Source organism: Paramisgurnus dabryanus, chromosome 20 (genome assembly GCF_030506205.2).
Source record: "Paramisgurnus dabryanus chromosome 20, PD_genome_1.1, whole genome shotgun sequence".
NCBI lineage: Eukaryota > Metazoa > Chordata > Actinopteri > Cypriniformes > Cobitidae > Paramisgurnus > Paramisgurnus dabryanus.
In genome coordinates, this window is record NC_133356.1 from 4,224,207 (window position 1) to 4,236,362 (window position 12,156).

A 12,156-nucleotide genomic window follows, 5' to 3' on the forward strand; every position below is an offset into this window, starting at 1 on the left:
TCCATCTCATTTGTTCTCAGGTCTGTTCAATGGCTCATTCAACCTAATCATATCTCAATTTTGTCTCATGTTGTCTAATTTTTGTTATATTAAGTCTTTTTACACAACTTTAATTAGGTTCATGCACCATCTCTACTCTATCTCATTCGGTCTCATTCACTCTCACTGTGTCTCTGGCTCATTTAGCCGCTGACATGCACTTCTGGGGTATGTGTGGTGATATGGGGGCGGGGGGCAGATAGATCCCTCTCTGCATTCTACAGGGTCGTCAGGGCACTTAAAAGTGTAACATTTGCCTCTGGACTGATTCCAGATCTTACATGAAGACTGCATAGCGGATATGACCCTGAGATAAATTCATATCAAGAGGCAGCTGCTCTACTTTTAAAGGTCAGCTTACACATGGCTAATTGTAACATTGAATCGAGTTGTTTGTTATTGTTTGTAATGAGTCAGGAAATGTATTCAAAGACAACTTAACACCTACTGGGATTTTAGCTGAGCCGACTATAATATTAACACCAACCGCAACCATTAACCCTAAATATAGCCCCTACCTTATAACAGAACTGTAATTTTACCCAAAGGAAAACTGGCTCATGACACTTGTTTACTTATGTTTCATGTTTCATCAACTTTCTCAAAAATTTTAAGGAGGAATAAAATACAAAACGCTCTTGCCATAAATGTTTAAATAATAAATGTTATAGCTTAGTTACAGTGATTTGGTGTTGAAAAATTGATGTTCATATTTTGGTATCTTGACAATAGTTTGAGATTTTGTAAATCCTGTAGTTCAGTGGTAGAGCGTTGCATTAGCAGCACAAAAGGTTTAGGGTTTGATCCCAGATACACACATAATGGCCAAATATGTACCTTGTAATGCACTGTAAGTCGCTTTTGGAAGAAAGCATCTTCCAAATGCATAAATGTAAATGTTTACATTTGTCTAACTTTCGATGATGAGACATATGTAAGGGCAAAAACTGTAAAGCAAAACCTCATTGATATCTGAAACACACATAAGCCTTTCTTGCTTTGTGTAACCTGTCCTTGAGTATTGCGAAATGAGCAACGTTGACAAAGAGATATCAGTTGTGATTATTTTCCCTTGTAAACCTCTTGAAAAATTCACACTTGCTTTGATCTTGCTGTGACAGGTGCTCTTTTGAAATGTGCAAGCTTTATCATCAATGTAACCAAATAAGCACATTCCATCATGATGCTGTACATGCATTTACAACAATACATAATATTAAAGTCAAAGGGGCTTAATTTAAAGATCGAAACAGAGATGACTGATGATGAGATGATTACTGGGAATGGTTTTTACTGGGAATGGAGTATAAAGGAGCAGGTAGAGAGGAATTTTTAGGGGGGATAAGCATCCATTGCGGAAGAGACACTCCTGCATAATCTGATCTAAAACACATCCCACTGCATACACATACACGCGTGCGTGCACAGTCACTGACAAACACTTGCACATACACATTCTTCAGCCATCCCGATGATGTTTGTCATATTTATAAATAGTCTTATTTTGTTCGCTGGTCTAATGAGGTTTATTTGTGCTTAACTGTATGCTTTGAAAGCCCTGTGAATTCATCTTCCGCTAGCTGGTGGTAAACATTTCTCTTACTAGGCATGGGCCGGTATAAGATTCTGGCGGTATGATAACCTTTAGCAAAAATACCACGGTTTCACGGTGTTACGGTTTTGCCATTGCAACACTAAAATGTGTTATTTTTTAAATGCCAGGTAAAAATAAAGCCTTTAAATTATAATATGCTTTCAAAAAATATATAATATTTTTGTAATGTATATTAAATGTAAACATCAAATCAATCACATGACTTAATGATTTAATGAATTTTGTATAAACACAGCTCATACCTTGGAGACGGTATCACAGAATATTTCAGTGGTTTTGAAACCTTGACTGTTTAAAACCTCGGTATACCTTGAAGCCGGTAATCGGCCCATGCCTATTACACACATGCTTAATGTTTGATATTAACATTTAGATTACAGTAGATATTACACTACTGCAGAAAATGCTGGACTGTTCCTGTAGCTCAATTGGATAAGAATTCCAGGAAGCAAATGTCATGGAATCGATCCCTAGGAACACACATACTTATAAAAATGTATAGTTTGAATGCAATTTAAGTGACTTTGGATCTTCCAAATGCATTAAATGTAAATGGGACCTGAAATTTGGAATATGATACAAGTTTTGTGTGCATCATGCTGAAAAATCACAAAAAGATCTTTTTGCTCTATCATGTAGGTTGTAGTGCACTATTATTTGCTTTGCATAAAAGCGTCTACCAAATGCTTAAATGTACAGTAAATAAAATAAATACTGACTGGCATTTTATCATTTTATTTTTGCATAAAAGCGTCTGACAAATGCTTAAAGGAACAGTATGTAGGATTGTGGCCAAAACTGGTATTGCAATCACAAAACGTGTGGCTAAAACTGGTACTGCAATCACACAGCTGGTGGCCAATATACCAAACGACAACATAAACATCAGTTGAGGGCTGCAACTCCACTTTTTAAATGACAATATCCTGGCCAGACCGCTGTTGTGAGTGATATAAGTATTTGAAATGAAAATTATTTCTTAATGTCTAGTGACATTTCAGGGCCATTTAATGATTAATTGATATAAATTTCTTACATACTGTTCCTTTAAATGTACAGTCAATAAAATAAATACTGACTGTCATTTTATAATTTTATTTTTGCATAAATGCATCTGCCAAATGCTTAAATGTACAGTCAATAAAATAAATACTGACTGTCATTTTATCATTTTATTTTTGCATAAAAGCTTCTGCCAAATGCTTAAATGTACAGTCAATAAAATAAATACTGACTGTCATTTTATAATTTTATTTTTGCATAAAAGCGTCTGACAAATGCTTAAATGTACAGTAAATAAAATAAATACTGACTGTCATTTTATAATTTTATTTTTGCATAAAAGCGTCTGACAAATGCTTAAATGTACAGTAAATAAAATAAATACTGACTGTCATTTTATAATTTTATTTTTGCATAAATGCATCTGCCAAATGCTTAAATGTACAGTCAATAAAATAAATACTGACTGTCATTTTATAATTTTATTTTTGCATAAATGCATCTGCCAAATGCTTAAATGTACAGTCAATAAAATAAATACTGACTGTCATTTTATAATTTTATTTTAGCATAAAAGCGTCTGCCAATTGCTTACGTGTACAGTCAATAAAATAAATACTGACTGTCATTTTATAATTTTATTTTAGCATAAAAGCGTCTGCCAATTGCTTACGTGTACAGTCAATAAAATAAATACTGACTGTCATTTTATAATTTTATTTTTGCATAAATGCGTCTGCCAATTGCTTACGTGTACAGTCAATAAAATAAATACTGACTGTAATTTTATAATTTTATTTTTGCATAAATGCGTCTGCCAAATGCTTAAGTGTACAGTCAATAAAATAAATACTGACTGTCATTTTATAATTTTATTTTAGCATAAAAGCGTCTGCCAAATGCTTACGTGTACAGTCAATAAAATAAATACTGACTGTAATTTTATAATTTTATTTTTGCATAAATGCGTCTGCCAAATGCTTAAATGTACAGTCAATAAAATAAATACTGACTGTCATTTTATAATTTTATTTTTGCATAAAAGCTTCTGCCAAATGCTTAAATGTACAGTCAATAAAATAAATACTGACTGTCATTTTATAATTTTATTTTTGCATAAATGCATCTGCCAAATGCTTAAATGTACAGTCAATAAAATAAATACTGACTGTCATTTTATAATTTTATTTTTGCATAAATGCATCTGCCAAATGCTTAAATGTACAGTCAATAAAATAAATACTGACTGTCATTTTATAATTTTATTTTAGCATAAAAGCGTCTGCCAAATGCTTACGTGTACAGTCAATAAAATAAATACTGACTGTAATTTTATAATTTTATTTTTGCATAAATGCGTCTGCCAAATGCTTAAATGTACAGTCAATAAAATAAATACTGACTGTCATTTTATAATTTTATTTTTGCATAAATGCGTCTGCCAAATGCTTAAATGTACAGTCAATAAAATAAATACTGACTGTCATTTTATAATTTTATTTTTGCATAAATGCATCTGCCAAATGCTTAAATGTACAGTCAATAAAATAAATACTGACTGTCATTTTATAATTTTATTTTTGCATATAAGCTTCTGCCAAATGCTTAAGTGTACAGTAAATAAAATAAATACTGACTGTCATTTTATAATTTTATTTTAGCATAAAAGCGTCTGTCAATTGCTTACGTGTACAGTAAATAAAATAAATACTGACTGTAATTTTATAATTTTATTTTTGAATAAATGCGTCTGCCAAATGCTTAAATGTACAGTAACTAAAATAAATACTGACTGTCATTTTATAATTTTATTTTTGCATAAATGCGTCTGCCAAATGCTTAAATGTACAGTCAATAAAATAAATACTGACTGTCATTTTATAATTTTATTTTTGCATAAAAGTTTCTGCCAAATGCTTCAATGTACAGTAAATAAAATAAATACTGACTGTCATTTTATAATTTTATTTTTGCATAAATGCGTCTGCCAAATGCTTAAATGTACAGTAAATAAAATAAATACTGACTGTCATTTTATCATTTTATTTTGGCATAAATGCGTCTGCCAAATGCTTAAATGTACAGTAAATAAAATAAATACTGACTGTCATTTTATCATTTTATTTTAGCATAAAAGCTTCTGCCAAATGCTTAAATGTACAGTAAAAAAAATAAATACTGACTGTCATTTTATCATTTTTTTTTTTTTTTGCATAAATGCGTCTGCCAAATGCTTAAATGTACAGTAAATAAAATAAATACTGAATGTCATTTTATCATTTTATTTTTGCATAAAAGTTTCTGCCAAATGCTTAAATGTACAGACAATAAAATAAATATTGTCTGTCATTTTATCATTTTATTTTTGCATAAATGCGTCTGCCAAATGCTTAAATGTACAGTCAATAAAATAAATACTGACTGTCATTTTATAATTTTATTTTAGCATAAAAGCTTCTGCCAAATGCTTAAATGTACAGTAAATAAAATAAATATTGTCTGTCATTTTATCATTTTATTTTTGCATAAATGCGTCTGCCAAATGCTTTAATGTACAGTAAATAAAATAAATAGCTATAGTAATTTTATAATATTTACTTTTGCATAAACGTGTCTGCCAAATGCTTCAATGTACAGTTTATTAGATAAATACTGACTGTCATTTTATAATTTTATTTTTGCATAAATGCGTCTGCCAAATCAAATCAATGCTTATCTTGAGGAATTCGTAGTGCATTTGTCATGAGCTGTGTATAAAGCAAATGCATTAAAATGTGGTTTATTCGGTTAAGTTAAAGCTGTGCTAATTCCTCACCCAATCTGTTTTTGCAGGTTTATTCTCTGCCTCTTTAAGTTTTGAGTGGTTTATTGAAGGAGCGCTGTCGGGGAATGTGGATGTTTTTACAGTCGTACATATTTGGCGACTCGTGGCCCCGGCTGCTTCTTGGGTGATTGTTTGCAGTGTGTCAGTGAGGGTCGGTGTTTAAAGCCCTTTCAGAAGGAAATATGTCCATAAATGGGCAACTCACTCTCTTATGATCTGTGGTTACCTCTCTCTCTCCGTGTTTTTATGCCTTGCTGTCCATAATCCTCTCCAAATTCTTTCTCTCTATCTCTAGAAATCCTCTTTATCTTTAAAGCTTCTTGACTCATGCAACGCTTATTAAAACAACAGCAAGAATGCACATTTAATGTCATTTTGGAAAGGATGACAGTAACCAATGTTTGTTTTATGTTGACTTGTTTTTGACAAAGTCGTAGAAATTTGTAAAGAGACGTCTGTGCATTTAGCAACCACTTGAGCAATACCTTAACAGCCATAACAGATCCAGAAGAGCTCAGATGCAAAAGCCACTAAATACCACCTCAGATAATCATATTAACCAAAAGCGTATATTACGTTCATCAAACTCTTTTGCTTCAAATCCAGGTCATACAGAAATACATGTTTGTTTGCAGAATCCATTAAGAGTCTGATAAAAAAGCTCATTTAGAAGAAAACATGTCAGACACACGCTGAGCTCTCTAACTATTTCCAAACTACACAAGGATTATATAACATTTAGACTTCAAACCAAGACGTTGGCTTCTCCATGGATCATCCCCCATGTTTTACTAAAGTCATACTGTCTGGACTCAAATCCAGCTGTGTCATATTAACAGTGTTAAACAGCAGCCAGTCCTCCCCCACTACAGTGCTATCTGCAGTGTCTTAAATGTGGGCGTTCAATGCTACTTCATGCTTTCTGACTTATTAACACAGTTTAAGAGTTGTAATCCTCATGCAAAACAAATGCAAAGGGTCAAACAGTAGTGTGAAGGAGTATTTTTGGGCCAAATTCAAGCCTTCCTACAAGTTTTTGAACATGGGTCCGTGTTACCATCATATTTTGCTTTTATATCAAGAATCAACAATGGCACAAAAGAAGTAGTTTGTTTTTTGATGTAAAGGGAAGTAAGCCAGCCATTGGAAGCAATGGATATAGTTTGTTTATCCTGGGAGTTTTGCATGTGTTTGTTTAACGCTGGATTTTGTTGACCCAGTCACAACTGGGTCATGAGTCGCAGGCGGTAAGTAAAACTGCTTCAAATGTCTGTTATGTTGGAAATCGGCGCGTACGTGCATATAATGTAAATGATAGGAACATGCAGTGAATCATAAGTTATCCAGAGATATAGTGGGATAATGTTTTGTGTGTGTTGTTTGCTCGTGACTCAGAAACAGCGTGTGTTATGGGAGCTTTAATAATGTGGCAATTTTATAGGATTTTACTATTTTTAATAGGATGGTTTACAATAAGAAACTGCTGTTAGATAGTTGAAAACACCAGTTTGTCCAACATGATCTCACGGAAAGTCGTATTATAGGCACGAAAAATTAGATTAAGTTTTTTTTGCAGTGTAGATGTTTTTCTTCAGCTTTTTAAAACTATTCTCGTCTGGAGTCGGGGTTAGAGTTGGGTTTTGGGTTAGGATGTCTAAAAATGTAACAGAAAGTGATTCTAACCCCAACCCCAAGCAACAATGGTAAGAAACGAAAAAGTCATTCATGCTCAAGGCACGTAAAAAAAACAAATTTCGTGCCATGTACATGAATAAATTAATCAAATTTTCCTTGACTTACTGTGAGATCAGTCTTTGTCCACTCACACTGCAAAAAATGAATGTCTTAGTATTTTTGTCTTGTTTTCTAATATAAATTTCTAAAAATCCTTAAAGGTGCAGGGTGTCAATTTTAGTGGCATCTAGTGGTGAGGTTGTGAATTGCAACCAACGGCTCAGTCCACTGCTCACCTCTTGCTTTTGAAACACATAGATAAGCTACGGTAGCCACCGCCGGAAAAACATGTCATCGTTGGAGACAACTTAGTAAAAAAGTTTGTCTGTTAAGGGCTTCTGTAGAAAAATGGCTGCACAAAATGGCGGCTTCCATGTAAGGGGACCCTCTGTGTATGTAGATAAAACGTCTCATTCTAAGGCAATAAACACATAACTGTTAATTATAAAAAGTCTTTATACACCCCTGATAATATAGTTTTGTATATTATTTTGCATGTCTGTCAAGACATCCTTCTAAAAACTACACACTGCACCTTTAATTTGAGATATATTAACTTGGTAAGCAAGCGGCTTAAGCTATTAAGTCTTGTTTATTAAAATAAATGATGAAAATCAAGACTTGTTTTACTTAAAACAAGTCAAAATATCTGTCAGTGCAGTAAGAAAATTAAACTTAAGTTTATTGAATTAAATTGTAACTGGAATTAAGTTTATTTTTCATACTGCACTGGCAGATATTTTGACTTGTTTTAAGTCTTGTTTATTTCAAAAAAATTTTACTGCATAAAATGATTTTCAAGAAAAAAATTATTTGTATTTTTGTCTTGTTTTCAGTAAAAATCTAAAAAAAATTATTGATGAGCAAAATGACCCAAGAAAATAAGTCTAGTTTTTAGACCAAAAATATCAAATTTAAGTGATTTTGTGCATAAAACAAGCAAAAAGTCAATGGGGTAAGCAAAAAATCTTGAACATTTTTCTTAAACACTAAATTCAAGAAAAATTTGCTTACCCCATTTGCAGATTTTTTGTAAGCTAATGAAATATTGTACTTTGTACAAAAGAAAGCTAATTTTTTTCTCTGTCTTCTCAGGTAAAGGACATCATTCCAAACATTTGAGCTGTGTTATCTTCACTGAGGATTAAACACATTTAAAACAACTGCTTTGAGAATGTAACCCCTTTGGAGACTTCAGAGCAAGTTTAGCCAACAGCTAAAGAATTCCGATTTTCCAAAGTGTTCCTGTTTCCCCCGTACCACCTGGACTTCTCTAAAGCAGTGATGCCTGCCAAAACACCCATCTACCTGAAATCAAACAACAGTAAGAAGGGAAAGAAATGTCGTTTGAGGGATATTTTGTCCCCAGATATGATCAGCCCGCCTCTCGGAGACTTTCGACACACAGTGCACATTGGAACGGGTGGAGAGTGTGATGCATTCGGCGACATGTCGTTCTTGCAAGGAAAATTTGAGCTTTTACCTAGGAAAGGTGGACTTACTCGACAACAATATGGCACGCACGGTGAGTTCACGAGGGCTAACAGCGCCTCCGACGCCTCTTGTGTTGAAACGCCGTCGCCTGTTCTGAAGAACGCCATTTCTCTCCCCACCATCGGAGGCAGTCAAGCGCTGACTCTGCCTTTGATCTCCACAACCATCTTTCCCATGCACCAGGACCCTCTTGATCACCTAACTGAGCCACCTGACCCTCCAGCCGGCTCTGATGTAACAGAAGATCTGGAAATCCTACACATGGAGAACTTGCTCCAGTCGATCAGGGTCTTTAGAAGTGACCCCAGCCCAGTTCCCGAGGAAGACGAATCCCACGTGGAGGTGCCCGAGGATTCGCTCACGAAAAGGAAGAAGAGCCTCGGCGCTGAGAACGAGCTTGAAATGTTTTTATCCGATTTTGTCAATGGGAACAGGGATTCAAATGTGAACCAAAGCAATGGTAATGATTGCGACAACAGCGACTTCCAGTACAAGCAGGAGATGTTTAGCATCCAGGGTGATTGGGCAGACAGAGATAGTGGCGTTGAAGAAGGACGTCTATGTGATTCAGACTTTGAGCTCTCCAAAAGCAAAAGCCACTCACAGGAGTCGCTCACTCAAATCACAGGATCCATGTTTTCACTTGAACTTGACTTGGGTCCTTCCATTTTGGATGATGTACTCAATATTATGAATAAGCCTGCAGCTTAGACTCTTGAACGAGTACCGAAAGGGAATTTCACTCTGCTTGTGCCCAGAGAGAGACTTGATAGTATTAAAACGTGCAATGTGACATTTTGAAGATGTTGAACAGATTATGTTGTTATCTTTAGCTTTAAAGGTGCCGTGTGTAACTTTTAGGAGGATTTCTTGATAGAAATGCAATATAATATACATACCTATACTATCAGTGGTGTATAAAGACCTTTCATAATGAACGTTATGTTTTTATTACCTTAGAATGAGATGTTTTTATCTACATACACAGAGGGTCACCATTTTGTGCCACCATGTTTTTACAGAAGCCGTTAGCAGACAAACTTTTTTTTACTAAGTGGTCTTAGACTATGACATGTTTGTCCTGTGGCGGCTACCGTAGCTTCTCTATGTTTTTCAAAAGCGAGGAGTGAGCCATGGACTGAGGCATGGTTGCAATTCGCAACCTCACCACTAGATGCCGCTAGAAGTTACACACTGCACCTTTAAAGTGTTTCTGTATACTGCAAACATACAGTTTTGGATGAATGCAAACGATAACACATGCATATTGTGCCTTAAAGTTGAAAGCATTTTTAGCAAAAATCCATGCAGGAATTGTTTGTTTTGCGTATTCTGTTGTCCATGCACAATGCCATGCCATAACATTTTAAATCCAGATGCCTGTAAATTTATGCAACATCACAACATCCTTCGTGCACAGATGTATTTATGATTGTTTCATTAATCACACTACCAACTCTTATATACTTTAAGGCATATATATATGTTTTTTTTTTCATTGTGAAGCTAAATATGAAATAAATAAATAACTTAGTTTGTTACTTTGTGTTAATTATTTAGTTTTTTAAGCTCTTATTTCTCTTATTACCTCAACTTAGATGAATTAATACATATCTATCTTTTTTCAATGCGTGCACTGTACAGCACATCGTGAAAGTGTTAGCATTTAGCCTAGCCCCATTCATTCCTATGGTACCAAACAAGGAAGCCACCAAACACTTCCGTGTTTTCCCTATTTAAAGACTGTTTCATGAGGAGTTATACCAGTAAGTATGGTGCCACAAAATAAAACTTTTTTTTTGGTACCAGAGGAATGAATGGGGCTAGGCTAAATGCTAACACATTCAAAACGCGCTGTACAGTGCACGCATTGAAAAAAGATAGGTATGTATTAATTTGTCTAAGTTGAGGTAATAACATAGTTTAATATGGCAAAAGGGTAGACTATTCCTTTAATTCTTAAAAATGGTTTAACGCTTTCCCTGCCATTGACAAGTTATCTTGTCAATTAAGAGAAAACATTTGCATAAAAAACATGTTTCTAAAGAATTTTTTTGTTAATCTGCAATACCACACTTACCCGATTTATGAAAAGCTGAAGCCACAATGTTATTTGTTAATTTTAAACTCTGTGTATGTTTTGATAATCGTTCTGAGTCTAATCTCTAACAAAATTCCTTCACAAAAAAGCAATTATTTTAGCTTTTTGCTAAAAAATATAAATTTTTAAAGAAAAATACCCATATTTATACCGAGCCCCTAAGGTGACATTGTAGTAAAAAAAATCTAAAGCTTAGTTTCATGTGCTCACGCGAAACCTTCATGTGCTCACGCGAAACCTTCATGTGCAGAATTTTTTTTTAAGTTTAGTTTTGCACGCTCCTATAAAACTTTCGCGCACGCACGTGAAACTATCGATAGTTCACGTGAGCACGCGAAAGTTTCACGTGAGCGATGCTCCATGTCCCCTTAGGGGCTCCATATATATAAGAGTTTATAAGCAGAGGAAAAAATATAGATAGAATGAAACGTTTTTTTCAACGTTTTGTTTGTTTGTTTATTGTTAATTTGAAAGCAAGGGTCTGTTCTTTCATTTAAAATATTTGTATGTTTATATATTTTTAGAAGAAAATTTTCCTGGAAGGCATTGTGTGAAACTTTTGTGAAAATCACAAAAAATGCTGGCGGGCAACTTTTCAAAAAATGGCTGGCGGGGAATGAGTTCATAGCAGTGTGACAACTTACCCCATATAGTGTCCCCTCCTATTGGGGTATATTGTCACAATAGGTTAATGTGGGCGGAAATGCAATGTTTATTTTTCTTTAATAAGAAACTGAAACCCAGAAAATTTGTAACACATGTTACTGTAGTTACTCCTTCTGTAGCTCAATTGGTAGCATTGCGTTACCAGCATAAAGGTTGTGGGTTTCATTCCCAGGAAACACACACATCCTGATGAAAAACTTCATAAGTTGCTTTGGATAAATGCATCTGCCAAATGCATGAATATAAATGTTTGACAACCAGCCCCAGTCACTCCTGACTGTTTTATACATACAGTTTTGTACAATGACACACACGCGATTATGGTTAAATTCTTCAATCAATCAATGAAAGACAGACAGCAAGCCTGACATACAGTAGCAGATGTGTATGTAGCTGTAGGCGGAGACAGAAAAGAGGGAAATAGAAGAAGACAAAGACAAATTGATCCTCTTGTTAGCGTCTTGCATTCCTCAGATTGTGCCCTGATGTCCTGCGGTGGGAGTGCGTGTGGGTTATGTCGTGTTTAAAACGAGATGCCATTACTATTTGTCTATGTCTTGTTGAGACAGAGAGAGAGCAGTCTGAAGCATTCCCAGCATTCCTACGAGAAAACAAAGAGCTCAAGATGAGCCATAAATAAAGCCGTAGGACTGAGAGAGGGTCGTACTTCACGTGATCGTA

The 12,156-nt window shown here is 34.6% G+C and overlaps 1 protein-coding gene across 1 annotated transcript in view; it reads left to right on the forward strand.

Annotated features, from left to right (window-relative positions):
- cdc42ep3 (CDC42 effector protein (Rho GTPase binding) 3) overlaps window positions 1-10,249 on the forward strand; it is a 40,644-nt gene extending 30,395 nt beyond the window's left edge. Inside the window, exon 3 of the mRNA XM_065296077.2 lies at window positions 8,310-10,249. Coding sequence (XP_065152149.1) covers window positions 8,499-9,419 — 921 coding nt within the window. The 5' untranslated portion in view covers window positions 8,310-8,498 and the 3' untranslated portion in view covers window positions 9,420-10,249. The remainder of the gene's footprint in view (window positions 1-8,309) is intronic.
- The last annotated feature ends 1,907 nt before the right edge of the window (window positions 10,250-12,156 follow it).